The 27,927-nt window shown below is 40.6% G+C and overlaps 1 protein-coding gene and 1 non-coding gene across 2 annotated transcripts; one reads left to right on the top strand and one right to left on the bottom strand.

Annotated features, from left to right (window-relative positions):
- Positions 1 to 5,390: 5,390 nt before the first annotated feature.
- Positions 5,391 to 5,497, top strand: LOC148567599 (small nucleolar RNA R71). Its single transcript, XR_015883070.1, has one exon. It is a non-coding gene; the product is annotated as a small nucleolar RNA R71 (small nucleolar RNA).
- A 17,031-nt stretch (positions 5,498 to 22,528) lies between these two features.
- On the bottom strand, positions 22,529 to 24,973 carry LOC148567598 (uncharacterized). Its single transcript, XM_088484584.1, has 2 exons — positions 23,254 to 24,973; positions 22,529 to 22,821 (listed from the first exon to the last, which is right to left on the bottom strand). The coding sequence occupies exons 1-2, from the start codon at positions 24,971 to 24,973 to the stop codon at positions 22,529 to 22,531; spliced, it is 2,013 nt and encodes a 670-aa protein (XP_088340710.1).
- Positions 24,974 to 27,927: the final 2,954 nt, after the last annotated feature.

The raw sequence follows: 27,927 nt of genomic DNA, 5'->3' as shown, positions 1-27,927 counted from the left end.
GAACAAAGCTTGAAGAAAAAAAAAGGCGAAAAAAAAATAGAAAAAGAAAAGGCAAGCAGAAAAAGCCAAAATCTCTTAAAACCAAGAGGCAAGAGCAAAAAGCCAGTAATCCTTAAAACCAAAAGGCAAGGGCAATAAAAAGGATCCCAAGGCTTTGAGCATCAGTGAATAGGAGGGCCTAAAGGAATAAAATCCTGGCCTAAGCGGCTAAACCAAGCTGTCCCTAACCATGTGCTTGTGGCGTGAAGGTGTCAAGTGAAAACTTGAGACTGAGCGGTTAAAGTCAAGGTCCAAAGCAAAAGAAGAGTGTGCTTAAGAACCCTGGACACCTCTAATTGGGGACTTTAGCAAAGCTGAGTCACAATCTGAAAAGGTTCACCCAATTATGTGTCTGTGGCATTTATGTATCCGGAGGTAATACTGGAAAACAAAGTGCTTAGGGCCACGGCCAAGACTCATAAAGTAGCTGTGTTCAAGAATCAACATACTGAACTAGGAGAATCAATAATACTATCTGAACTCTGAGTTCCTATAGATGCCAATCATTCTGAACCTCAATGGATAAAGTGGGATGCCAAAACTATTCAAGAGGCAAAAAGCTACAAGTTCCGCTCATCTGATTGGAGCTATGTTTCATTGATAGTTTGGAATTTATAGTATATTCTCTTCTTTTTATCCTATTTTCAGTTGCTTGGGGACAAGCAACAATTTAAGTTTGGTGTTGTGATGAGCGGATAATTTATACGCTTTTTGGCATTGTTTTTAGTATGTTTTTAGTATAATCTAGTTACTTTTAGGGGTGTTTTCATTAGTTTTTATGTTAAATTCACATTTCTGGACTTTACTATGAGTTTGTGTGTTTTTCTATGATTTCAGGTATTTTCTGGCTGAAATTGAGGGACTTGAGCAAAAATCAGATTCAGAGGTTGAAGAAGGACTGCTGATGTTGTTGGATTCTGACCTCCCTGCACTCAAAGTGAATTTTCTGGAGCTACAGAACTCAAAATGGCGCGCTTCCAATTGCGTTGGAACGTAGACATCCAGGGCTTTCCAGAAATATTTAATAGTCCATACTTTGGCCGAGTTTAGATGACGTAAAAGGGCGTTGAACGCCAGTTCTATGCTGCTGTCTGGAGTTAAACGCCAGAAACACATCACAAGCCAGAGTTGAATGCCAGAAATATGTTACAAACTGGCGTTCAACTCCAAGAATGACCTCTGCACATGTAACATTCAAGCTCAGCCCAAGCACACACTAAGTGGGCCCCGGAAGTGGATTTATGCATCAACTACTTACTTCTGTAAACCCTAGTAACTAGTTTAGTATAAATAGGACTTTTTACTATTGTATTAGACATCTTCGGATCATCTTTGATCAGTTTTATGCTATCTTAGACTTTCATGGGGGCTGGCCATTCGGCCATGCCTGGACCATTATCACTTATGTATTTTCATACGGTAGAGTTTCTGCACTCCATAGATTAAGGTGTGGAGCTCTGCTGTTCCTCAAAGATTAATGCAAAGTACTACTGTTTTTCTATTCAATTCAACTTATTCCGCTTCCAAGATATTCATTCGCACTTCAACCTATGTGATGAACGTGACAATCATCATCATTCCCCCACAAACGCGTGCCTGACAACCACTTCCGTTCCACCTTAGATTGAATGAGTATCTCTTGGATCTCTTAATCAGAATCTTCGTGGTATAAGCTAGATTGATGGTGGCATTCATGAGAGTCCGGAAAGTCTAAACCTTGTCTGTGGTATTCTGAGTAGGACTCTGGGATTGAATGACTATGACGAACTTCAAACTCGTGAGTGCTGGGCGTAGAGACAGACGCAAAAGGAGGGTGAATCCTATTCCAGTATGATCGAGAACCTCAGATGATTAGCCGTGCTGTGACAGAGCATTTGGACCATTTTCACAAGAGGATGGGATGCAGCCATTGACAAGGGTGATGCCTCCAGACGATTAGCCATGTAGTGACAGCGCATCGGACCATTTTCCAGAGAGGATAAAAAGTAGCCATTGACAACGGTGATGTCCTTACATAAAGCCAGCCATGGAAAGGAGTAGGATTGATTGGATGAAGACAGCAGGAAAGCAGAGGTTCAGAGGAACGAAAGCATCTCTATGCGCTTATCTGAAATTCTCACCAATGATTTACATAAGTATTTCTATCCTTATTTTATTATATATTTTCGAAAACTCCATAACCATTTTATATCCGCCTGACTGAGATCTACAAGGTGACCATAACTTGCTTCATACCAACAATCTCCGTGGGATCGACCCTTACTCACGTAAGGTTTATTACTTGGACGACCCAGTGCACTTGCTGGTTAGTTGTATCGAAGTTGTGAATGAAAAACAATTTATTAAGACGTGCGTACAGAGTTTTTGGCGCCGTTGCCTGAGATCACAATTTCATGCACCAATAATTTTGAAAAATTTTTAAGAAAAGAAAGACATGCAAGACACCAAACTTAAAAATTTTTAAACTTTAGACACTAATAATTAAAAAATGCATATGAAAAATAGGAAAAGACACAAAACAAGAAAGTTTAAAGATCAAACAAGGGAAATCATCAAGAACAACTTGAAGATCAAGAAAGAACAATTCCATGCATGTGTTCTTCGAAAATTTAAACAAAAATCAAAATATGCAATTGACACCAAACTTAAAATTTGACACTAGACTCAAACAAGAAACATAAAATTTTTGGTTTTTATGGTTTTATTAATTTTTTTTGTATTTTTCGAAAATTATTTGAAAAAAGAGAAAATAAATAAATTCAAAATTTTCAATAGGAATTCCAGGAATCATGCACTGTTAGTCTAAAGCTTCGGTCCAAAAGATTAGACGTGGCTTAATAGCCAGCCAAGCTTTATGTGAAACCTTTGGTTTAAAAGATTAGACATGGCGAATGGCTAGCCAAGCTTCATCATACAAATCAGGCATACAACAGCTGAATTGATGAGAATAAAAAAGCTCCTGCAGTGATAAGTGGAAGCCTCGGTCCAAAAGATTAGACATGGCTTAGCAGCCAGCCAGGCTTCACATATCATCTGAAACTCTAGAATTCATTCTTAAAAATTCTAAAGAACGAATAAAAATTTTTTTGAATTTTTTTTTGAAAATAAAAAGAAAGAAAACAAAAAGTTTAAATATAAAATAAAAGTACCTAATCTGAGCAACAAGATGAACCGTCAGTTGTCCAAACTCGAACAATCCCCGGCAACGGCGCCAAAAACTTGGTGCACGAAATTGTGATCTCTAACAATGGCGCCAAAAACTTGGTACGCACGATCGTAATCTCAACTCTTTTTCACAACTCTGTACAACTAACCAGCAAGTGCACTGGGTCGTCCAAGTAATACCTTACGTGAGTAAGGGTCGATCCCACGGAGATTGTTGGCTTGAAGCAGGCTATGGTCATCCTTGTAAATCTCAGTCAGGCCGATTCAAATGGTTATGATGTTTTGATAATTAAAATATAAATAAAATATAAAATAAGATAAAGTTACTTATGTAATTCATTGGTGGGAATTTCAGATAAGCGTCTGGAGATGCTTTGTTACTTCTGAACCTCTGCTTTCCTATTGCCTTCTTCCAACCATGCGTTACCTCCTTCCATGGCAAGCTGTATGATCCTCTAGGATGAAAAAAAATCCATATGCGCTGTCACCGCACGGCTAATCATCTGTCGGTTCCCGCTAGCGTCGGAATAGGACCATTGTCCTTTTGCACACTGTCACTTGTGCCCCACATTCGCAGGTTTGAAGCTCATCACAGTCATCCCTTTCTAGATCCTACTCGGAATACCACAGACAAGGTTTAGACTTTCCGGATCCTAGGAATGGCTACCAATAATTCTAGCCTATACCACGAAGGTTCTAATTTTAGATTAGAAACCCAAGAGAATATACTCCAGCTGTCGTCCAATGACTACGTTGAACATCATGTAGACCGCTTTGTGGTTGTCAGGCACGCGATCTTGGCTAAGCGAGTAACAAATATTGGGTGATTGTCATGGGTCACCCCTTCATTCTGACTAAACTAAATTAAGTATGAGAGTATATCTTGGAGAAGAAGTAGGCGTGAATTGAATAGAAAACAGTAGTAATTGCATTAATCCATGAAGAACAACAGAGCTCCACACCTTAATCTATGTGGTGTAGAAACTCCACCGTAGAAAATACATAAGTGAAAAAGGTCTAGGCATGGCCATGAGGCCAGCCTCCATGGTCTATGAAAACATAAGATGGTTCAAAAGATAAAAGACATAAAATAAATCTCTAAAAGTAGTTTTTATACTAAACTAGTAACCTAGGGTTACAGAAAATGAGTAACTAAGTGCAAATAATGCAGAAATCCACTTCCGGGGCCCACTTGGTGTGTGCTTGGGTTGAGCATTGAAGCTTTTTCGTGCTTAGGCTTTTCCTGAAGTTAAACGCTAGCTTTGGTGCTAGTTTCGGCGTTTAACTCCAATTCTGGTGCCAGTTTGGGTGTTTTACGCCAAGATATTTTAGGCTGACTTTGAACGCCAGTTTGGGCCATCACATCTCGAGTAAAGTATGGACTATTATATATTGCTGAAAAGCCCAGGATGTCTACTTTCCAAGGCAATTGAAAACGCATCAATTGGGCTTCTGTAACTCCAGAAAATAGACTTCGAGTACAGGGAGGTCAGAATCCAACAGCATCTGCAGTCCTTTTTCAGCCTCTAAATAAGATTTTTGCTCAGGTCCCCTAATTTCAGCCAGAAAATACCTGAAATCACAGAAAAATACACAAACTCATAGTAAAATCCAGAAATGTGATTTTTGAATAAAAACTAATAAAAATATAATAAAAAGTAACTAAATCATACTAAAAACTATGTAAAAACAATGCCAAAAAGGGTATAAATTATCCACTCATCAACTAGCTTTAGTGAATCACTTAACAAACATATCAAGGCATCTAATGGAATCAAGGTGAATTAAATTTAGCTATTTTAAGACCTAAAAAGCATGTTTTTCACTCTTAAGCACAATTAAAGGAGAATTTACAAAACTATGCTATTTTAGTGAATAAATGGGAGAAAAGTTGACAAAACCCTCTAAATTCAACACAAGATAAACCCTAAAAATGGGGTTTATCAGTGATCACTTTGTTTTGTGCTAGCAAGGCATCCATGGTGTTGAGCTCCATTACTCCTTCTCTCTTTTGAGTCCTTTCAGAGGCATAGAAGTACTCATTGTCAGCAACAGTTTCAATGATATCTATGGCCTCCTCAATGGTCATTTTCTTGTTAAGGGATCCCCCTGAAGAGTGGTCTATAGTGATCTTGGATTCATATGACAACCCTTCATAAAAGATGTACAGCTGCACCCATTCATTGAACATATCAGGAGGGCATTTCCTTGTCAAATCCTTAAATCTCTCCCAGGCTTCATATAGAGTCTCTCCATCATGTTGTCTAAACGTTTGGACCTTAGCTCTTAGTCTATTGATCTTTTGTGGAGGGTAGAATCTTGCTAAAAAATTGTTAATAACATCTTCCCATGTGGTGAGGCTTTTTCTTGGGGAATGATTCCAGCCACTTTGACGCTTTGTCCCTAAGAGAGAAAGAGAACAAGAGCAGTTTATAAGTGTCCGGATGAACTCCATTTGACTTCACAGTGTCACAAATCCTCAGGAAGGTGGTGAGATGTTGATTGGGGTCCTCTTGAGCATTTCCTCCAAAGGAACAATTATTCTAAACTAGAGTGATGAGCTGTGGTTTAAGCTCAAAGTTGTTGGGATGTATATTGGGTCTCACGATGCTACTCCCATAATTCCCAGGATTGGGATTTATGTATGAACCTAGCATCCTCCTCTCTTGTGGAGCCTGGTTGTTGCCAACAGCTTCTTCATGGTGGTTTTGTGCTTCTCCTTCCATGGTTTGGGTTGGACCTTCTTCTTCTTCTTCACCAACCACTCTTTTGGCTCTTGCCACTGCTTCTCTTCTTAATCTTAGTAATGTTCGCTCTGGTTAAGAATCATAGGAACTTAGCCGGTGCATTACATAAGCCAAAAGGCATTCTCTTATATGCATACATTAAGGGACATGTAAAAGTAGTCTTCTTTTGATCCTCAGGAACTATATGAATTTGAAAATATCCAGTGTAACCATCTAAAAAGCAGTAGTGTGATTTACCTGACAGGCGATCAAGCATCTGATCGATGAAAGGCAATGGGTAGTGATCCTTGCGAGTAGCCTGGTTGAGGCGCCTGTAATCAATGCACACCCTCCAGGAGTTCTACACTCTAGTTGCTATGAGCTCTCCTTGCTCATTCTTTATTGTTGTGACTCCAGACTTCTTGGGTATCACTTGTATTGGGCTGACCCATTCGCTATCTGAGATAGAGTAGATGATGTCTGCTTCAAGTAAAATCTGGTCACTTCCTTCTTGACAACTTCCAAGATAGTAGGGTTAAGCCACCTTTGAGGTTGACGAACAGGCCTTGCTCCCTCTTCTAAAAATATCCAGTGTTCACAGACTTGGGGCTGATGCCTACTATATCCGCCAAGCTCTGCCCAATTACTTTCTTATGCTTTCTCAGCACACTAAGCAGTTGTTCTTCCTGTTGGGAAGTGAGTTCCCTTGCAATGATGACTGGGAGCTTCTGATTATCCTCAAGGTAAGCATACTTGAGGTAGGGTGGAAGGGACTTTAGTTCCATTTTCTGCTCCTGGCTAGGCACTAGATCATCTGGAGCTATGTGTGGTGGCACGACATCTTCAGGAAGCTCAGAGGGCTTCCCCACACTTGCACCTTGCTCCATGTGCATCTCTTCTATTTCTTCCTGATGGACTGCAGCTACGGTCTCATCAATAATATCATACTGGAAGATGGAGTGATCCTCTGGTGGGTGCCTCAAAGCTTCATCCAGATTGAAGCTCACTGTTCTGCCATCTATCTCAAAAGAGTAGGTTCCGGAGAAGGCATCCAACTTGAACTTTGAAGTCTTCAGAAATGGTCTTCCAAGTAGGACAGATGAGGGTCTTCCTGAGTCAGTAGGGGGCATCTCCAAAATGTAAAAATCAATAGGGAATGTTAGCCCCTTAATGCTCATTAGCACGTCCTCAGCAATCCCAACCACCGAGATTATGCTTTTATCTGCCAAAACAAAACGTGATGTCGACCTTTTTAAAGGAGGTAGCCTCAAAGCATCATATATAGATAATGGCATAATACTCACACATGCTCCTAGATCACACATGTAGTCAGAAATTATTACACCCTCAATAGTACAGCTAACCATGCATGGACCTGGATCACTACATTTTTCTGGTATATCACTCATTAAAGCAGATATAGAGCTACCTAAAGGAATAGTTTCTAATTCATTAATTTTATCCTTATGCATGCACAATCTTTAGAAATCTTGCATATTTAGGTACTTGCTGAATAGCATCAAAAAGGGGAATAGTTACTTCAACCTTTTTGAAGATTTCTACCATTTTGGGATCGAGTTCCATCTGCTTTCTGGACTTCCTTGCAAGGTGTGGAAAGGGGATAGGGATGGCGTCACGTGTAGCTTCAGCTGCCTTTGATGCACTATTCTCTGGTTGAGTTGCTTCTTCTTCAACCATGTCTTGTACCTCCTCTTCCTGTTCAGCATCTTCTACCTCAACAACATCTTCAACTTGAATGTTCTCCTTTGAGCTTGGCTCCTCATGACTCCTCCCTTGTAGTGTGGTTCCGGACCTCAAAGTGATGGCGTTGATGCCTCCTTTGCGGTTGGGTAAAGGTTGAGACGGAAGTGCATTAGAGCTTGTAGGTTGACTGTTAGGGGTATTCATAGATCCAATCTGTAAAGCGAGAGCTTGTACAGCAGAGGTCAAACCGTTCAAGGTAGAGCTAAGTGTGTTCTCCATGGTCTTTTGTCTTTGCTCAATAGACTGAAGCAACTCGTCATTGGAAGAGGAAGGTGGGTAGGTGACTTGAGGGGCTTGCTGTTGGTTGTTCTGAGAACCATGGGCTTGCCTTTGGTGAGGTGCTCGGTAAGGCTGTCTGTTGTTGTTGTTGTTCCACCTTTGATTTCCATTGTTGTCTCTACCTCCTCTGTTGTAGTTGTCCCTCCATCCTTGGTTGGAATTATCTCTCCAACCCTGGTTGGAGTTGTCTTGCCAACCTTGATTGTAGTTTCCACCTCGGTTGTAATTGTCGCCTTGTTGATAGTATCCTTGATTCGGGTGGTCATAGAAATTATGAGTAGCTGCCAAGGTGTTGTCTTCTTGTTGGAGCTGCGGACACTCATAAGTGTAATGAGTATAATCGACACATATTCCGCATACTCTTTGAGGAACCAACTGTTGACTCTATTGTGCTGGGGAAGGCTGAGGTTGTTGTTGATTCAGCTTTATCTGCTTCAGTAAGTTGGTCATCTCACACAGAGTCTGCGTGAGAGCAGTAGTCTCACTGCTAGAGGAAACTTCTACAACAGCCTTGGGATGGTTGTTCCTGTGCCTGTGATTCCAAGTGGACTCAACTAGGTCACTGATCAGATGCCACACTTAATCTACGGTCTTGTACTTTTTCAGAGAATCATTACTCGCACCATCCAATGTAGTCTTATCCTGAGGTTTCATGCCTTGTGTGAAGTAGCTGATCAACACCAACTTGTCAATCATGTGGTGGGGACATGCGTCCAGAAGATTCCTGAAGCGCTCCAAATAATCATAATGAGTCTCTGATTTGCCTTGAATAATGTAGGAAATTTCTTTCCTCAGTCTATTAGTAACTTCAGCTGGAAAGTATTTTTCCAATAATTCCCTCCTGAGCGTATCCCAGTTAGTAACAACTACTTTAGTTTGAGTGTAGTACCACTTCTTCACCTTTCCCTCAAGAAAGAATGAGAAGGCGGTCAGTAGAATAGAAGTCTCATCTGCACCATGATGCCTAACAGTAGAACAGGCTGTTTGAAAATCTCTTAAGTGATTGAGAGGCTCTTGAGAAGATAAGCCACGAAACTTTGGCAGTAGATTGATTAGTGCAGTCTTCAGTTCAATATCTACACCCAGATTTGGATGACGTGCTTGGAATGGTGGCAGTGTAAAGTCTGGAGCTCCTGCTTCCTGGAGAGTAATCCTCCTGGGAGCCGCCATGTTATCTACGCGTAAATCAATAAAATCAGTAAAAGAGGAGCTTGTTTCTCCTTTAAATGATGCTTTAGATTCGTCCTCAGATAAGACTGGTGAATTGGTAGTAACCACTTCACCACCCTCAGAGGCTAACTGACGCCGAGCTCGCCCAATACGTGAAATAGTTCTTTCAATTTCAGAATCAAATGCGGCTAAGCTTGGATCAGGCAGTGAACGCGTCATTCAATGAAAGAAACGTACAGCTCATGGTAATAAAATAAAATAAAATATGTAAATAAATAAACTAAAAAAATTATTTATACCAACCAATAATTTAGCACACTATTGCAAATCCCCAACAACGGTGCCAAAAATTGACATGGCGGAAAATTGTCAATTAAGAATTTATAATAAACTGACGTTGCGAGTATAGTCCTTAACCAACAGAGATTCCACGTATCAATTTAAAAAGGGTTTTGTCATAATATGAGAATAAAATACTGGGAGTATGAATCCCAGGTCGTCTTTCAACGAGTTGCTAAGAGAGTGCTATTTATTGATCAGGAGTTTTCTGAGAAATTTGAAGTTGGAGAATAGAATTGAAATAAAGAAAACGAACGAGAGATTTAATTAATTATGATAAAAATCCTTGACCGGGAGAAGATTAATCAGAAGTTCTATCCTTGTTGGATGTTCCCAAGTGTAGTAGAAAAAGGTTGTTGTTCTGCTTAGTTATCCTTTACTGAATAAAGGAAAGTCAAGTAACTAACTAATCAACTCTATCCTCAGGTCCTAATCCTCTCCTAAGGAAGAATTAGAGTTAGAGACTAGAGAGTTAGCCAATAACTTCCAATTAAAATTAACACTTGAATATTTCCAACTTAAGGTTCTCCTCTTAATCAACTCCCAAGTCAAGTTGGGAATCTATTCCATTGACATGAATACTACGTTCACAGGCATATAAGGGGAATAAAGAAAAGACATGATAAATTGAATAATAACTGAAAATTGGTTAAAGGTAAAAATAGTTCTTTGCATTAATAAATCCCAAAATCATAAACTTACGTATCTAAACAGGGTAAATGGGCAATTAAAAGAGTAAAGGAATAAGGGAACAAACTAGAATAATGGTAACTTCAACGGAGGTAATAACTCTTCTCAATATCCAAATCAAAAGCATAAAACTAAAAACCTATGAATGTGAAGAACCCTAGAGGAAGAAGTGATTTCTCACTCCAAGATTCAAAACTAAACTAAAACTAATGAATGTGTGTATTGTGTGAATGTATGTTGAGTCCCTGCTATCCCCTGCCTCTAGTCTGTGTTTCTGGGCCAAAAACTGGGTCGAAACTTGGCCCGAAATCGCCCCCAGCATTTTCTGTATTTTCTGCACGTGGCGCATGTCACGCGTACGCATTAGTCATGCGTACGCATCGATGGTCTTCTTCACGTCTCACGCGTACGCGTCAGGTACGCGCACGCGTCGCCGTGCAAGTCTTCAAATCATGCACACGCGTCAGATATGCGCACGCATCACTCCTCGATGATTATCTCCTTTAATTCTTGTGCTCCTTCCATTTATGCAAGCTTCCTCTCCATCCTCTAAGTCATTCCTGCCCTAGACAGCCTGAAAACAGTTAACACACGGACCACGGCATTGAATGGTATAGAAGGACATTAAAAATGCACAATTTAAAGGCTTAGGAAGCAAGTTTTCAGTCATAGAACAAAATTGGAAAGGAATTGTAAAATCATGCAAATTGTATGAATAAGTATGAGAATAGCAGATAAAATCCACTCAATTAAGCACAAGATGTACCACGAAATGGTGGTGAATCAAATATCAAAAAGATTGATTCTTTAAGCAAAAGAAACAGCAAAAAAAAGAGAAAAAGAAAATCAAGAAAAGGATCCAAGGCTTTGAGCATCAATGGTTAGGAGAGTCAAAATTGGCTAAAAGGCTCAAAAGGGTTGCTATCCCTAACTATATGCTTGTGGTGTGAAGGTGTCAGAAAAATCTTGAGACTGAGAATTTAAAGTCATGATCCAAAGCTATAAAGAGTACGCTTAAGAACTCTGAGCACCACTGTCCGGGAATTTAAGCAAAGCTAAATTCGAATCCAAAGGGTTACCCCAATTAAGTGCTTGTGGCGTTTATGTATCAGGTGGTAATACTTGAAAACAAAACGCTTAGAGTCACGGCTAGGCTCAAAGGTGCAAAGCACTAAAAGAAAAAGTTGTCTTCAAGAATTAAAAAAAAAACTAAAAAGAAGAGAATCATCTAGATTCTAGTTTTAAAAGGTGCCAATATTTCTAAGCATCAAAGGAAAGTGAAATGCCAAAGCTATTAAGAAATAAAGTGTTAATAGCCCCATGCGGTAATTAGACTTGAGCTTTATTGAAAACTCTAAAACCTGATGTATTTTTCTCTTCCATCAAGTCCTATCTTGTTTTTGGTTCCTTGAGGACAAGCAACAGTTTAAGTTTGGTGTTGTGATGACAGAACATTTTATACCCTTTTTCATAACATTTTCTTAGTGTTTTTGGTTATATTTTATTCAGTTTTAGTATGTTTTAGCGCGAAATTCATCTTTTGGATGATAGTTTGAGTTTGTATGTTTTCTCTATGATTTTAGGTGAATTTGACAGAATCTTGCTCAGGAACGAAGAAAGGATAACAGATGCTATCAATCCTGATCTCTATGCATTCCAACAAGCATATCTTGAGCTATGGAGATCCAATTGATGCGGTCTCAATGGCGTCGAAAAGCTAACTTCCAGAATTTTCTAGCAATATATAATAGTCTATACTTCTTTTCCAGAATGATTGCCAAAACTATCATTGAACATCCACATCTGGAGTTCAATGACCAAGAAGGACCATCCTCCCAAGTTGAACGCCCAAAACTGGCATTCAACGCCAGCCAGGGAGCAGGGACCAGCGTTCAACGCCCATCCTCCAAGTTGAACACCAGGCTTGACCGAAGCACATGACCAAAGTGGGCCCAAAGTGGATTTTAGCACTCCTTAGGCTTTTCTTATTTTATTTTTGTAATTTTTAATTAAAAACAATATCTTTTAGGTTTAGTCATAGAAATTTTACTATAAATAAGAGACTTCCTTTCTCTTGAGGATCACGCCTCCCAAGAGGGGAGAGACACGAATTACAGAACATATTTTTAGATCTTCTTTGTTTTCTCTGTATAGTATCAGTAACTAAACTTCCTGTTTAAGGTTAGGAGCTCTGCTTATTCCCATGAATAAGTATTATTGCTTTTTCTATTTTAATATATGTTTGATTCCATTCTATCATGTATTGTCATTCTTCATCTAAATGAATTTGGGGTGGAACGGAAGTATGACCCCTTATTCTACATGAGTTCTTGCGAGTCCCTAACCGGATAGTATTGAGCTACAGCTTGAGAATACATCACCTAAACGGCAAATTACCTGGGCTAATTAGACACGTGACATAAAATCTGGGTAACTTTGGGTGATTGAGGTTTCTGTGGCACTAAGGCTAGAATACTGAGCTTCATTCTCCGATTCGAAAGATCTGACCTTGTCTGTGGCACTTTAAGTAGGATCAAGAGAGATTGAATTGTGTGAGCTTCATCCTCGTTCAGATTAAATAACCACTGACCCTGACGTTTGATGTGGATTAGAGGAGATTAATTGACCACTGATCCTAGCGTTAATCACTTACAACTTTTTCATAGAATGAATCATTCATTGTTAATATAGTTAGTGATAAACATCTCCAAAGCCTTAACTATTTTCTCATTATTGTTTTACACCGATTCTTTACTGCTTTCTTTATTTCCTTGTTTTATGCGCCTACAACAACCACTCTTTTTCTATTTCGCCTGACTAAGTCCAGCAAGATAACTATTGCTTGCTCAATCCAACAATCCTCGTGGGATCGACCTTCAATCACCTGAGGTATTACTTGGACGACCCGGTGCACTTGCCGATGAAGTTGTGCGAGTTATAATTTCACGCACCACTGGGAGACATTGCGATTCTGACGTTTTTTGTGACGCCAGTCGGGCGATCTTTTGTTCCTGATTTCTCGCCGTGATTGGCTCGTAGAGGTCGCTTGACTTGCATGTTTCGGTTGGCATCCCTCTTTTGTCGTGATCCAGCCCTTAAGGGTTTGTACTCTCTAGTAGAGCCCTTGGATTATCTAGATTACTTTCTCTCCTAAGCCGTTAGGTGCTTGGGTTTTATCGAGGTGGCAATTGTCTTCTTTTAGTTCTCGCCTATTCAGGGGTAGGTTGGCAGTGCACGGTGCTGGTTACCCTCCCGTGGGTTGGTGGGGAGATATCATTCTGTGGTTCCAGCGTTCTATCGGGTGGGCCTGATTCATGATGATGGCTTGAGGATTGCTTCTCAAATTCCTCCATCATGTCATCGAGGCTTTGGCAAGGTCCCCACAAACGGCACCAATGTACTGAGAGTTGTCGGTACGGGTTGTGAGATGGATCATGGACTTGTCGGCCTCGGGTGGGGATGGGATCGGATCTTCTGGGAGCGAGGAGGAGAGTGGTACCTGCAAAGACACTCCGACACTCTAGTCAAAATGGATCTGAGAGGTATAGGTGAGAGCTAGGAATATGTGTCGTATCTAAGGGATCCTTGGCTCCCTTTATATAGTTTACGGTCATTATCATATCTTATTGATTAAGATAAGAGGGATATTTGATTTTGAATGTTGGTTAGGAGTTTGGGGTTATTGGGCCGTGAGGGAGGCCTAGGCCCAGGTAATCGGGTTGGGAGACTACTACAACGAGGGACACGAGAATCGAGTCTGGAACAGTACTTATATAAATAGTATTTCTCTACAACTTTAAGAATATGTTGGTGAATTCTAAAAAAAAAGAAAAAAAAGGCCATGGAAAAAAACGAAAGAAAAATGAAAAAATATTATATTTAAATATAAAAATGTTTTCACAAAAAAGAAATGATCTAATAATTTATACTACCATCTTCGTGTGAAGATGTCTTCACAAAAAAATTTACTTATAGAATTTTACAAGAATTCTCTTTATTTTAACTTTTCCAAATTAAAGCATATTTTAATTTGATTTACTTTTATATCTTCAACATATCATAATATTATTATGGAATTATAAAATTATATAATAAATTCTCTATTGTCCGCTATTTTAATTATTTATGTTAAACGTGAAAAGAATAGAATTTTAAGAGAATACTCTTATAAAATATCTTAAATAATTTAATAAAAATACTTAAACTAATTATTGTCATTTGAATAATAAAACTTATGCATTAGAACAACATATCAAATTTTTTATATTTAAAATATGAATAATATTTGGTGTGTAATAAAATCGACTATTAAAATTAATTATTAGTTTAAAATATATTTTAAAATATAAAATATACATTAAAAATAAATTAAACTTATAAATACATAATAGTTAATTATAGTATACGCACAACAATTTTTTTACAAAATATACTAAATTTCTTATAAAACTGTGAAGAAACCCTAAATTATTTAGTGCTAATAAAGTAGTGAAGTTACTTTGACCCACAGGCCCCAAGCAACACCTATATAATGGAAAAATTCCAGTAGTGGAGTAATTGTAATAGCTTAGCATTAATTGGCAAATAACAAGGAATCATGCAGTACCACTAGGCGAATTAAAGTAGTTACGTCTTTCACTTTTTAATCTTTTTCTTTAATATCTTTAATAAAGCAAAAAAATTGATGCAATCCTTCCCTTTGCCATCGTTAGCAGATCATAATATACAACACATCAATGACAAATTTTAGTTATGAAGAGAAAAATATATTAAAATAAATTTTGTTAAATATTGATATATTTATATTTTAAAATTAAAATTATATATATAAGTATTTAAAAAATATATTTATATATAAAAATTGAGAAATATTTTAATTTAAAATAATAAAAAATTAATTGATCTTTTTATTTTAAAATAATTAATTATTTTAATTTATATATTTTTGAGTTTATTTTTAATATATTATTAATTTAAAGAATATTAATTAATAAATAAATAATATTTTTTATTTTAACCAATTTTTATAAAAAAATCTAATAATTTTATTTATGTTTAAAAATTAAGTTTCAATTTAGTAATTAATTACTTGATTAATTCTAAAAATATATTATCAATATTTTTTTAATGTTGAATTTGTTTATTTATTTATAATTTTGAAACTTATAAAAGATAAATATTATTTTATGTTAAATTTAATAATAATATAGGATTTTTAACATAAATTTTAATGAAGATAAAAATAATATAATAATAGGATCAAAATATATTGATCTGCATGTACTTATTAATATAGTGTCCCTTCCCTTTCACCTAAGTCTGTCCCTACAACACTATTTTTTTTTCCCTAAAACTAAAATAACATATTCTTTCGTCAATTTAATCAAAACATATTGTAATAGTTATTATAATTATATAAAATAGTGATGATTATTTGACAAAGTTAAATAAAAATAATAATAATATAAAATAATTTTTTATATTATTATAGTTTTTATTATTTTTCACATTTTATCACATCATTTTAAATATTTTAGCTTGTTACAAACTGTCTTTAAAATATTTTATATATTTAATAACAAACGATAAAATACTAATAAATATATTATTATTATTATTATTATTATTATTATTATTATTATTATTATTATTATTATAAGAATAATTATCTAAATCAATGTGTGAAGTTTTTAAAATTGATATTTTAGTCTTTTAAGTTCAAAATACACAAAATAGTCCCCCATGTATTTATTTTCATTAGACAATACAGACTTCTTTCGTCAGTCATTAATAGTGAGTGCTGATATAAAATGTTAACTCGTACATATAGCTGTTAAGTGTTCACATGTGTAAGATGGACAAATCAGTCTCACGATAAAGTACAAAATAATTCCTAAAAATTTTAAAAATATCAAACCAGTCGTTGAAAAATTTTAAAAATTCTAAAATAGTCTCTTCTAATATTTTTAATTTTTTCAAAAGTCAACAACTTATAATTCGATCCGTTTCTGATCTATCTCTAAGATGTATATCCGATCTTCATCGTGATAAATAGGATGATCTAATCAATTAGCTCTGTTCATCTCACTAAGACGAACGTGCCTGACAAACACCTGCGTCTACTTGGGTTTGTGTGAGTACCTGGAAGAAAAGCATGAGACAACAGGTATGTTTATACATCACTCAGACAGTTAATCCACGATTTCATTGGGGACTTCTCGAGACATCAGTTCAGCCGATCTCTGGGGAAATTAAGGTCTCCGTGGTATAAGCTAGATTTCAAAGAAGCAGCGTTCTCTGATCCAGAAGATTCGACCTTGTCTGTGGCGTTTTGAGTAGGATCACCAAGAGAATAGCCTGCAAGAACTTCACCCTCCATTGGATTGAATGACCAAGGGCCTTGGTGTTCATTCTGTAGCAGAGGAGATCAATGATCACGGGTAATGGTTTTGATCACTTACAGCCTGCCATAGAAGAAGATCATTCACAAGCAAAGAAGATAATAGTACCAGAGTTTATTCAGAAAGACAAAGCAACTCCAACTCTCAACTCAATTCCCATCATATAATTCCTGTTATTTTATCCAAGCATTTATGACATACAAAATTCTAAACATAATCACATCAAACTCCTTCTAATTCCGCCTGACTAAGACCTACAAGACAACCATATGCTTGCTTCAAGCCACAGTTCTCGTGGGATCGACCCTGACTCACTTAGGTATTACTTGGACGACCCAGTGCACTTGCTAGTACTGCTGCTGTACAAAAAGGTGTAGGATTTTGTGTACACGTGCACTAACATGTTAGGTGTCATGTATGTTGTTAGTTTATAACATTAATCATTGACGAAAATTATTACTGAGTGACAGAAGCACAAAAATAATTAATTTGTAATAGAATATGTTATTGGATTACTAGACTAATGAATTATACTAAAAGAATTAAATTAATAGTTAAATAATGAATAAAATAATAGATTCTAATGACTTTCAGTATTTTTTGTTATAATATTTAAAAATTAATTTCATTGATAAAATTTGTTAGAGTCAAATTTAAAAAATATTCATATTTTATGAAATAATTTAATTATTAACTTATTTAAATACCATATTTTTGAGAAATCCAACACTTATAATAAAAGTATTAAAAGTAAATATTGTTATTGCAATTTAAGCCGCGCAATGGAAAGATATTTTTCCGTAAAACAAATGAAACATGTGGGAAAGTAAATCTTTAAATGCCAGTAATTAATATATCAATAAATTAAAGGTTTAATTATTTTATTAATTTTTATAATTTTGTAAAATTTTTAGTTAAATCTTTATATTTTTTTTAATTGAATTTTTGTATCAATTTTTTTTAATTAGGTCTTTTTTAGTAATAACTGGCTTAATTATATAGGGACTAATTAAAAAAAAAATTGGTGCAGAAATATAAATAAAAAAAAGTAGAAACTCAATGAAAAAAAAATTAGTGTAAAAAATCAATTATTTTTTTATTTTATGCAGGATTAATGACTAGGATGAAATTTAAGGTTGAATTTAAAAAAATCAAACTTTATTATTAATACATCACATATTTAGTATTAATGGGTAAGAACGCTATCCAAATTCGTAAATATCTGACTCGCTCTTATTTGATTAAGGACAGATAATTACTCAACTCAGTGCAGGGGCAAAATCTTGAATGACAAATTCTATAATATAAACACATATATATTATTGAATAACAAATAAATAAATAAAAAGATGTGATATAAGCTAAGTGACATTATTGGTTAAAAAGTTGAGAGCTCAGCACTAAAATGGCTTTTTGGTGATGAGAGCAAGAAAAGAGAGAAGAAATAAAGGAGAAAACCCTGTCTACCTTCTTTTATTTAAATTTTTTATATCATATCTTCTCTCCTTTATGAAAAGCATATATTAAGATGCCGTTTATGAAGCACCATAGCTTTCCCCTGCTATGAGTTGGGAACGGGACAACTTGGACCGTTCGAATCAGTTGGGTAGAATCCATCAACTAGGCAAGTTATACAATACTTGATTAATTATCATCAAATTTAAGAAAAGTTATGAGAATCAAAATATTTTAATCATAAATAACTAAATTTTTCTAAAATTAAACTTTATTTTTTGTACGGATTGTGACAGGAATTAGAGACTAACTGATCTTGATGATAATGAATCGGATTTTTGGAACGGTAGAAAATGATATTTATGAAGACATTACAATATTTAAGTTAGAATAAATCTAAAAGATATATGTGAAGATTAAATAGTGATATCTACTAATTTATTGATTTATCATTGAAGATAGTTAAAATTAAATAACGTAACGTTCAGAAACAAAAATCACAACTTCAGTGCAATTTAATTTGAAGCATAATCAAAAAGCTTGATGCATCAATTATTAGAGAGATAGTGAAATGAACTTTGAAACAGAGGGTGTTACATGTGTCGGATAAACATGTGCATGTTAATTGGTCTCTTTCATTGAAATTTTTGAGTTTGATTTCAGACTCACCCAATGACCTTATTTACAGTCAATCAATTTATGAGATTATGAAAAATACTAACTCTGATAAGGTACGATAATAAATAGGTTTTATTTCAAATTGCTTCACATATGCACTAATAAATTATTTTTTTAAATTGTTTTAATATTTTCTTTTTAAAAGCATTATACATTTAAATTGCCGTATAATTTTTTAAATCATAGTCATCAATAATTTTGTACAAGATGTCTCCAGTACGGGTTGAGGGATAGATCGGGAACTTGTGGGTTGAGGCGGATACCGGATCGCTTGACTGGAGCAATGGAGGGAGGTACCTACAAAGACACTCCGACGCTCAAGTCAGAATGGATCAGAGAGGTGTAAAGTGTGTGGAATGAATGAATACCTGGGGGGACTTGGGTCTCCTATTTATAGGTGATGGTAGTTGTCTTATCTTATCTTGTTTGACTAAGATAAGGGAGACGTTTGAATTCGAAAGTTGATTGGGAACTCTAGAGAGCCGGCTTCGGGCCCTCTGGAAGAGCGAAGCGGGTAGGACCCGGGTAACTGGGTTTGGTTTAATCCCGGGTCATGGATCCGTGGGCCGGATCCGTAATAGTTGCCCACGCAGCGGGAGAGCGAGCAGGGTCGGTCTGTCGCTGGGAGGTGTGGTTTTGACCGTGAGCTTGGTCTTTTAGTTCTTCTCGGGTAGCCGTTTGGCTTTTTGGAGGGGAAGTCGGTGTCTCAGACCTGGCTTTGATTGTCGTACCAAAGATTGTCCGTTCTGGTTCGACGCGATCCTTCCGTGTTCGAAGCGTCTGTTTTGTTCTTTGAGGCGTGCTTTTATTGTTTCCTTTTTCTCAAGGGGGCATTTAATGCGAGGGGACGTTTTCCTTTATTGTCCCTACGCGCCTTTATTATTTAGGGCTATTTGTGTCTTTTGCTGCCCCTTTTGAAAACCGTTTTGGCTTTCTTCCTTGCTTCATTTCGCTTCACTTTCGCCCTCTCTTTTGAAGGAAATTTTCTTTTCTCTGTGGCGTTTTTTGGTCTCTTTGGGGTTGAACTTCAGTTTTCTTTCCAGGCTTCTGCTATTTCTGCATTATCAGGTTGATATCCTTATTTTCTTCCTGCTCTCTATCTGTTTTCTGCTTTGCTTTCCTTTGCATTAGACGTTTTTTGTTCCTGTTTAGTGTAGATTGGAATTGTCTCTGTATGATGGTTTTGTTTGGTGGCAAATGTTTTCCTGGGGTAGTGGGTTTTATAAGGGGATGAGCGCCACTGTGTCGTTGGTACGGTGTAGTGGTGTCTATTTAGTTTCCTCCACTGTTTTCTGCCGCGAGGTTTGGCTGACGGTGGTGCTCATCACTGTTTTAGGTATGGCTCGTCGAAGGACTGAGGGTGTGAGGGTTCCGGTGGCCCCTGCGGGGGGTGTCCCTGATCTTTTTTCATGGGTTACTAGTGATGTATGGGGGACACCGTCGCGGATGACGGAGGCGGACCTCCAGCGGCTCCGTGATCAGGGGGCTGTTTGTGGGGGTGGCGACGCCCAACGCCACTACGAGCTTTCACTCTCTAGGGTTGACGAGAGGGTTTGCTATATCAACCTCGACTCCCCGACCGTTCCGAACTGGATGTGGGTGTACGAGGCGATGTTTACCCGACTCGGTGTTAGGCTCCCCTTTTCCCCATTCATTCAGCAGTTGTTGAGCCGGTGTTCCGTGGCGCCGTCCCAACTACATCCGAATAGCTGGGCGGCGATACGGTCTTTCAAGCTTGTTTGCGAATTTCTGGAGCTTCTTGTCTCGGTGAACGTCTTCCTTTTCCTCTTTTTGTGTACCCTTTCGACTAAGGAGGGAAAGCACAAGAAGGGGTATATGTCTTTTAGGGCTCAGCCTCATCGCCGGGTCTTCGGGTTGTATGAAGATTCTTTCCACGGGTTTAAGAGTGGATATTTTAAAGTTCGTCCTGCGAGGGGGCATCATCCGTTCTGGTTGACTTTGGAGGGTGAGAGGCGGTTCCCCACGTACTGGAATTTTAGGGCGGGGCCGTCTGTTCTTACTCGGGTGTCGCAGGAGTTTTTGTCTGCGGAAGAGCGGGATGTTGCCCTCGTGTTGTGGCAGTTGTTTGGGGAGCGCCCTCTGAACCCTAGAGATGTGATGGGGGACCCGGTTGCATGTCGGGCTTATGTTGGTGTGTGATTTTTTTTTGGAGGTTCCGAGTTTGGTACTTATGCTTCTTATTATTTCGCAGTTGAGATGGCTGGAGGTTTGACGGCTCTTGCCCGTTTGAAGGCTCAATTGTCTCAAGGGACTTCTTCTGGCGGTACTCCTTCCACTCCGAGCTCGCGACCTACTGATGGTACGAGAACCGTTTCTAAGGATCTCGTGTTGACTGAAGGTGGTACCGAGGGGTCGGGTCGGGGTGTGGAGGCTGATGATGATGTGGTTGTGGTGTCACCAGAGGGTGCATCTCGGAAGCAGAAGAGGTCGGAGGATGTTGAGAGCGAGAATCTGGTGGAGGGAGAGGGCGCAGTTTCGTCAGTGATGGATCGCCGTTTTGATGCTCCTGCCTTTATTGACGAGTTCCTCATGCCGGGCACGGAAGATTTCTTTCGTGAGTGTGATGTGACTTTTCAGGCTAAGTCCCTTTATCTGTCTATTCTTTGCTCCGCCGTGATTGTCCGGAAGGCCGAGCCTGTGATGGCTCAGGTGGGCCTTCTGGATAAGAAATTTCGTCAATCTCAGGCCGAGGTGGCGAGGTTGAAGGGGTTACTTGCTAATGCCGAGAAGAGCGGAGGAAGGCTTCGGATGCTGAGTCTCGGGTGGCCGTGCTCTTGGCAGATGTCGGTACATTGAAGGATGAGGTGGCCGGCTTGAAAGCGGAGGCCGTGGTTTTAAAAGAGGAAAAAGCTGTGTTGCTTGCCAATGTGAAGGAAGCTGTTGCTGTTACCGAGGAGACGGTGAGGGCTCAAGCGTCGGTGCTGGCTCCGGGTGTGGATGTGTCCGTGATGGGAGCTTTCAAGGCCGTTCGTGATGGCCAGATTGTTGATCTTGAATAGTTTAATTGTAACTTTGCTATTTTTAGTTTGTTTTAAATTGTTTTATTTCGGATGTTTGGTTGGCCATGGGCCATGTAACCGTGGATTCGTAGTTTTTTGGACTTCGGTGAATGACTTTTGGGCCGTTCAGGCCTCTTTTTGTGTATTCCGTTTTAAGTTGTTCTATTTTTTGTTTATTTGTTCCCTTTGTTTGGGATGAGGGGACCGTTGTGAGGTCGGTTCTTTGTGGATATCCGTATTTTGGGCCCGGGGGGTGATCGGTCCCTCGTTTGTGGCCGTGTACGCGTTCTGTATTTGGGACGTAAGAAGAAGATAGAAAATAGCTTAATGGAATTTTATTGATGGTTGGGCCTCGTTAAAACCCTCCGTCTATGGTGGGAAAGAGTACCTGAGATTGACACTTAAGCGAATTTTAAAATTTAAAATTGAAAAATTGTAAGGGGGAAGAGGTAAAGGAAAGACATAAAATAAGAGAAAGAGGGGGTGACCTAGGGAGGTCGGTCTAAGTGTAGTAGCGCTGTAAGTTGGTGGCGTTCCACGTCCTCGGGATTTCATCGCCGTTGAGTCGCTCGAGCTTGTATGCTCCCTTTCTGATTGTGGCTTTGATTCGGTATGGTCCTTCCCAATTGGGGGTGAGTTTCCCTTCCCCTGGGGTCGGGGCTCCGATGTCATTTCGTTGTAGGACGAGGTCGTCGGGTGCGAATTCTCGTTTGATGACGCCATGGTTGTATCTTAAGTTGATTCTTTGTTTTAGGGCTAGCTCTCTGACATGAGCTATGCTTCTTTCTTCGTTGATGAGGTCTCATTCTGCTTCCTCGTCGTTGCCTCCAACCGTTTTTCTGGGGCTTGGGTCTCCGATCTCTACTGAGATGACAGCCTCCACGCCGTATGTTAATCGGAAAGGTGTTTCTCCTGTGGTCGTTTGGGGTGTTGTTCGGTATGACCATAGGACCGATCCGAGTTCGTCGGCCCATAGTCCTTTGGCTTCGTCGAGCCGTTTCTTGAGTCCTTTGACGATTACTTTGTTCGCGGATTCTACCTGTCCGTTTGTCTGAGGGTGTTCTACTGAGCTGAAGCGGTAGGATATGCATAGTCCTTTTAGGAATTCTCTGAACTTTTTGTCAGCAAATTGGGTTCCGTTGTCCGAGATGACGATCTCGGGGATCCCGAACTAGGTGATGATCTGTCGCCAGAGGAATTTTTGGCATTGGGTTGCCGTGATGGAGGCCAGGGGTTCGGCCTCGATCCACTTGGTGTAGTAATCGATGGCGACGATGAGGTATCGGAGTTGTCCGGGTGCCGTAGGGAAGGGTCCGACAAGGTCGATCCCCCAGGTGCTGAACGGCCGCTCTGCCGATATGATGCTGAGCTGGTGCGGGGCGGCTTGGTGGATGTTGGCGTGCCTTTAGCATTTATCGCAGTTTTTTACTAGTTGCATGGAGTCCCGGATAACCGTGGGCCAGAAGTATCCGACTCGGATGACTTTTTGGGCAAGGGTTTTTCCTCCGATATGGTGGCCGCAACAACCTTCGTGGATTTCGCGGAGTATGTACTCCGTATTCCCGGGTTCGACGCATTTGAGCAGGGGTTGCGAGAATCTGCGTTTGTATAGTTGTCCTGCGACGACCGTGTAGTTGGCGGCTTCCCTCTTTGTCCGTTTTTCCCCTTTGGGGTCTTCAGGTAGTGTTCCGTCGAGGAGGTATTGTAGGATAGGGTAGGTCCATGATCCTTGGTTGGAGAGTGTCAGGTGAGTGTTAGCCGTTGTTGATATGGACGGTGTTTTAACGACTTGCTGAATTAGCGATTTGTTGCCGTGTCCTGGTTTGGTGCTGGCTAGCTTGGAGAGGAGGTCTGCTCTGGCATTTCTTTCTCTGGGAATGTGCCGTATGGTGATGTGATTGAATTCCTCCTTTAGTTTGTTCACCTTGGCAAGGTATTGTTGAAGTAAGGGGTCTCGCGTTTGGTAGTCTCTGTTGATTTGGGAATTGACTACTAGCGAATCGGTATTTATTTCTAAGGTCTTTGCTCCGACTTCTTTGGACAGGGCTAAGCCTGCCAGGAGGGCCTCATATTCCGCTTGATTATTTGAAACTGGATATTTGTATCGTACTGACTGTTTGATTATGATCCCGTTCTGACTTTCGAGAATGACTCCGGCACCTCTGGAGGTGACGTTCGATGAGCCGTCAACATGTAGTTTCCATGATTCGGAGGTGGAGTTTCCTGGGGTCATCTCAGCGATAAAGTTGGCCATGGCCTGTGCTTTGATTGCGTACCGGGGTTCAAACTTGATTTGGAACTGAGATAGTTCGATGGACCATGCTAGCATTCTTCCCGCTAGGTCGGGTTTCTGTAGTACCTGTTTGACCGCTTGGTCAGTTCGAACAGCTATGGGGTGGGCCTGAAAGTATTGTCGCAAACGTCGGGAGGCCGTGAGGAGTGTGAAGGCTAGCTTTTCCAGGCGGGAGTAGCGAGTTTCCGTGTCTTGTAGGACTTTGCTTATGAAGTAGATAGGTTCTTGTTCCTTTCTCTCGTTTTCGCGGATGAGCGCCGCTGCGAGCGCTTCTTCCGTTATGGAGAGGTATAGGTACAGGGTTTCTCCTGTCTGGGGTGTAGGGAGAACCGGTGGTTCTGCTAGGACTCTTTTGAAGTGTTGGAATGCTTCTTCGCATTTTGCTTCCCAGTTGAAAGGGGCCCCCTTCTTCATTAACTTAAAGAAGGGGATTGCTTTTTGTGCCGATGCTCCGAGAAAGCGGGATAACGCCGTGAGCCATCCGGTGAGCTTTTGGATGTCGTTAAGGTTTTCAGGGTTTGTCATTTCAAGGATGGCACGACATTTTTCCGGGTTGGCTTCGACTCCGCGTTGCGTGATCATAAAGCCGAGGAACTTTCCTGCCTCCATTCCGAAGGCACATTTTGTTGGATTAAGTCGTATCTGGTGTTTCCGTAGGGTGTTCATTATGAGGTTAAGGTCGCTGACGAGTTGTTCGCCTGACTCGGTCTTGGCGAGCATGTCGTCTATGTAGACTTCTAGTTTGCTTCCGGACAGATTCTGGAATATCTTGTTGACGAGTCTTTGGTAAGTAGCTCTGGCGTTTTTCAGGCCGACGGGCATTACCGTGTAACAGTATGTCCCTTCTGGGGGTGATGAATGCTGTTTTTTCTTCGTCAGGTCGGTGCATCGGTATCTGGTTGTAGCCGGACTATGCATCCATGAAACTGAGGTATCGATGGCCGGATGCGGCATCTACTAATCCGTCGATGTTTGGTAGGGGAAATGCGTCTTTTGGACAGGCTTTATTGAGGTCCGTGTAGTCGACGCACATTCGCCATTTCCTGTTAGATTTTTTCACCAGTACGACGTTGGCTAGCCAGGTCGTGTAGGGAAGTTCCCTGATGAAGTTGGCTTCGAGTAGGGCTTTGACTTGCTTTTTGACCTCGGCGGCTCGGTCTGGTGACATTTTTCGTCTCCTTTGTGCTACGGGTTTAGCTTTGGGGTTCACGGCTAACCGGTGGGACATTAGGTCGGGGTTTATTCCCGGCATGTCGGCTGGTGTGAATGCGAACAGGTCTCTATTTTGCTTCAAGAGTTGGGAAAGATCCTCTTTAAGATCATATGGGAGGTTCCTGTTGATGAAGGTGTATTCTTCTTTGGTTGGCCCTATTTGTAGTTTTTCCATGTCGCCTTCTGGCTTTGGCATGGGTTGGCTGTCTTGTCGGGCGTCCAGGTCGGCTAGGAATATTTCGGCCGCATCTCGGGATTTCTTCCGTAGGGCTAGGCTGGTGTTGTCACACTCTGCTGCGACCTCTCTGTCTCCGTGGATAGTGCCGATGGAGCCGTCGTCGGTTGTGAACTTCATGAGGAGGTATTTGGTAAAGATGACGGCGGAAAAGTCATTGATTGTTTTTCTTCCGAGGATGACGTTGTAGGCTGTGGAGTCTTTGAGGACCACGAATTCGGATAGGATTGTCTTCCTTTGGTTACCTGTCCCTATGGTGATGGGGAGGGTGATCGAGCCGTCTGGTTTGAGGAAGTTGTCTTCGAGTCCCGTGACACCGTTGCGGTGTGTTTGGAGGTTGTCGTTGTGGAGTCCGAGCTTGTCGAAGGCTCCTCGGAAAAGGATGTTTGAGTCTGCACCGGTGTCCACCAGTATCCCTCGTACTAGTCCTGTTCCGATCCTTGCTGAGATGACGAAAGGGGCATCTTCGGCCGAGGTGCCGTGCTGGCAGTCCTCGGGTAGGATGGTTATCGTATTGTCGGCTAGTAGGGGTTTGGTTTCTGACAGCCATGACTTTGAGATCTTTTTTCAGTGTTGATTTTGACTTGCCCGATATGTCTTTTCCTGTGATGACGTTTACTATGATGGTTGGGTCTTCCTCTGGGCTTTCCCTAGGGGGTTGTTTTTGCGCTCTTGGGTTGCGCCCTTCTCTTTCCGGCGACCTGTCTCTTTCTGCACGTTTTGGTTCTCTGATGATTTTGGCAAACTCTGGGAGCTTGCCGTCTCTTATGGCTTGTTCGAGGGCGTCTTTAAGGTCGAAACAGTCTTGTGTTCTGTGCCCGTAACCTCGGTGGTAGTCACAGTAAAGGGTTTTGTTGTCGCCCGTTCTTTCTTTGAGTTGTCGGGCTTTTGGGATGATGCCTCGATCCGCAATCTGGTGGTATATCTCGATAATTGGTGCTGTCAGGGGCGTGTATTAGAGAATTTGCCGATTCTTGGTGGTCGGTTTGTGTTTGTTGGTTTGGGGTGGTCCCTTGGATTTTCTCTTGGTGGTGGGTTATGTCGTGGTGTCGGGTTGCCATATTGGGTGGGGTTGTGTTGCCGCTTATTGGCAGCGACGACCTGGCTGACCTCTTCGTTATTTATGTATTCTTTTGCGACGTTTTGGATCTCGTGCATGGTCCACACGGGTTTGGTGGTGAGGTGTTTGCGGAAGTCTTCGTTCATGAGCCCGTTGGTTAAGCAGAGGCTTGCGACCGAATTCGTGAGCCCGTCGACCGTCAGGCATTCGTCGTTGAAGCGATCGAGGTATTTCCTTGTGGATTCGTCCTATTTTTGTGTGACCCCTAGCAAGCTGGTGGGGTGTTTAGCTTTAGCGATTCTGGTTGTGAATTGTGCCATGAATTTTCGTGTGATGTCGTGGAAACCAGCTATGGATCCGTTTGGGAGGGCGTTGAACCATTTGATTGCTGGCCCGGCTAGGGTTACCGGGAAGGCCCTGCATCGGACTGCGTCGACCGCTCCTTCTAGGTTCATCCTGGCCTCGAAGGCCGTTAGATGTTCATGGGGGTCTTTAGTTCTGTCGTACTTCATGTCAGTGGGTTTATCGTACTTCATGGGGCTCCCATTATTGTGTGGTCGTTTCTTGTGCGCTTGGTTTCTCGGTGCCGCCGATCTTCGTCCGAGTCGTGCTGACGACTCAGATCTCGGGAAGCTCTGCGGTTGTGCCTTTTGCAGTATCGCCGTTCTGGCAATTTTTCTCGCCTGTGGTTGCGCGAGATACTGTGATCGTCTCTCCTATCGTGTCGCCGGGTTGGCGATCTGCCGTGGCGAGATTTTGATCTGCAAGTTGCATGGCTTCCGTGTTCGTTATTGTATTTTCCCTTGGCGGCCAATCTGCCTTCGAGTTCCTGGACTCGGAGACAGAGATCTTGGATGATTTGTGCCGCTTTGTCCTCTGTTTTCTCGGGGTGTCGCGGTTCTGTCACGACGTGATCGTTTTTCTTATTCTGTGCATGGTGGATGGTACTTGCTATCCTCCCTTGATTTGCGACCTTCTGGTGTTCTCGGGTCGGATTCTTTGTTCGGGAGTCATCCCGGCTTGAGGAGTCTTCTTCGAGTACGTCCCCCATTCCGGTTTGGTCGGCGCAAGTGTCCCCACAGATGGCGCCAATGTACAAGATGTCTCCAGTACGGGTTGAGGGATGGATCGGGAACTTGCGGGTTGAGGCGGATACCGGATCGCTTGATTGGAGCAATGGGGGGAGGTACCTGCAAAGACACTCCGACGCTCAAGTCAGAATGGATCAGAAAGGTGTAAGGTGTGTAGAATGAATGAATACTTGGGGGGACTTGGGTCCCCTATTTATAGGTGATGGTAATTATCTTATCTTATCTTGTTTGACTAAGATAAGGGAGACGTTTGAATTCGAAAGTTGGTTGGGAACTCTAGAGAGCCGGCTTCGGGCCCTCTGGAAGAGCG

This window comes from Arachis ipaensis, chromosome B4 (assembly GCF_059453495.1).
Source record: "Arachis ipaensis isolate K30076 ecotype BB chromosome B4, ASM5945349v1, whole genome shotgun sequence".
In the NCBI taxonomy this organism is placed as follows: domain Eukaryota; kingdom Viridiplantae; phylum Streptophyta; class Magnoliopsida; order Fabales; family Fabaceae; genus Arachis; species Arachis ipaensis.
This window is presented reverse-complemented; position numbering and strand designations above follow the sequence as displayed.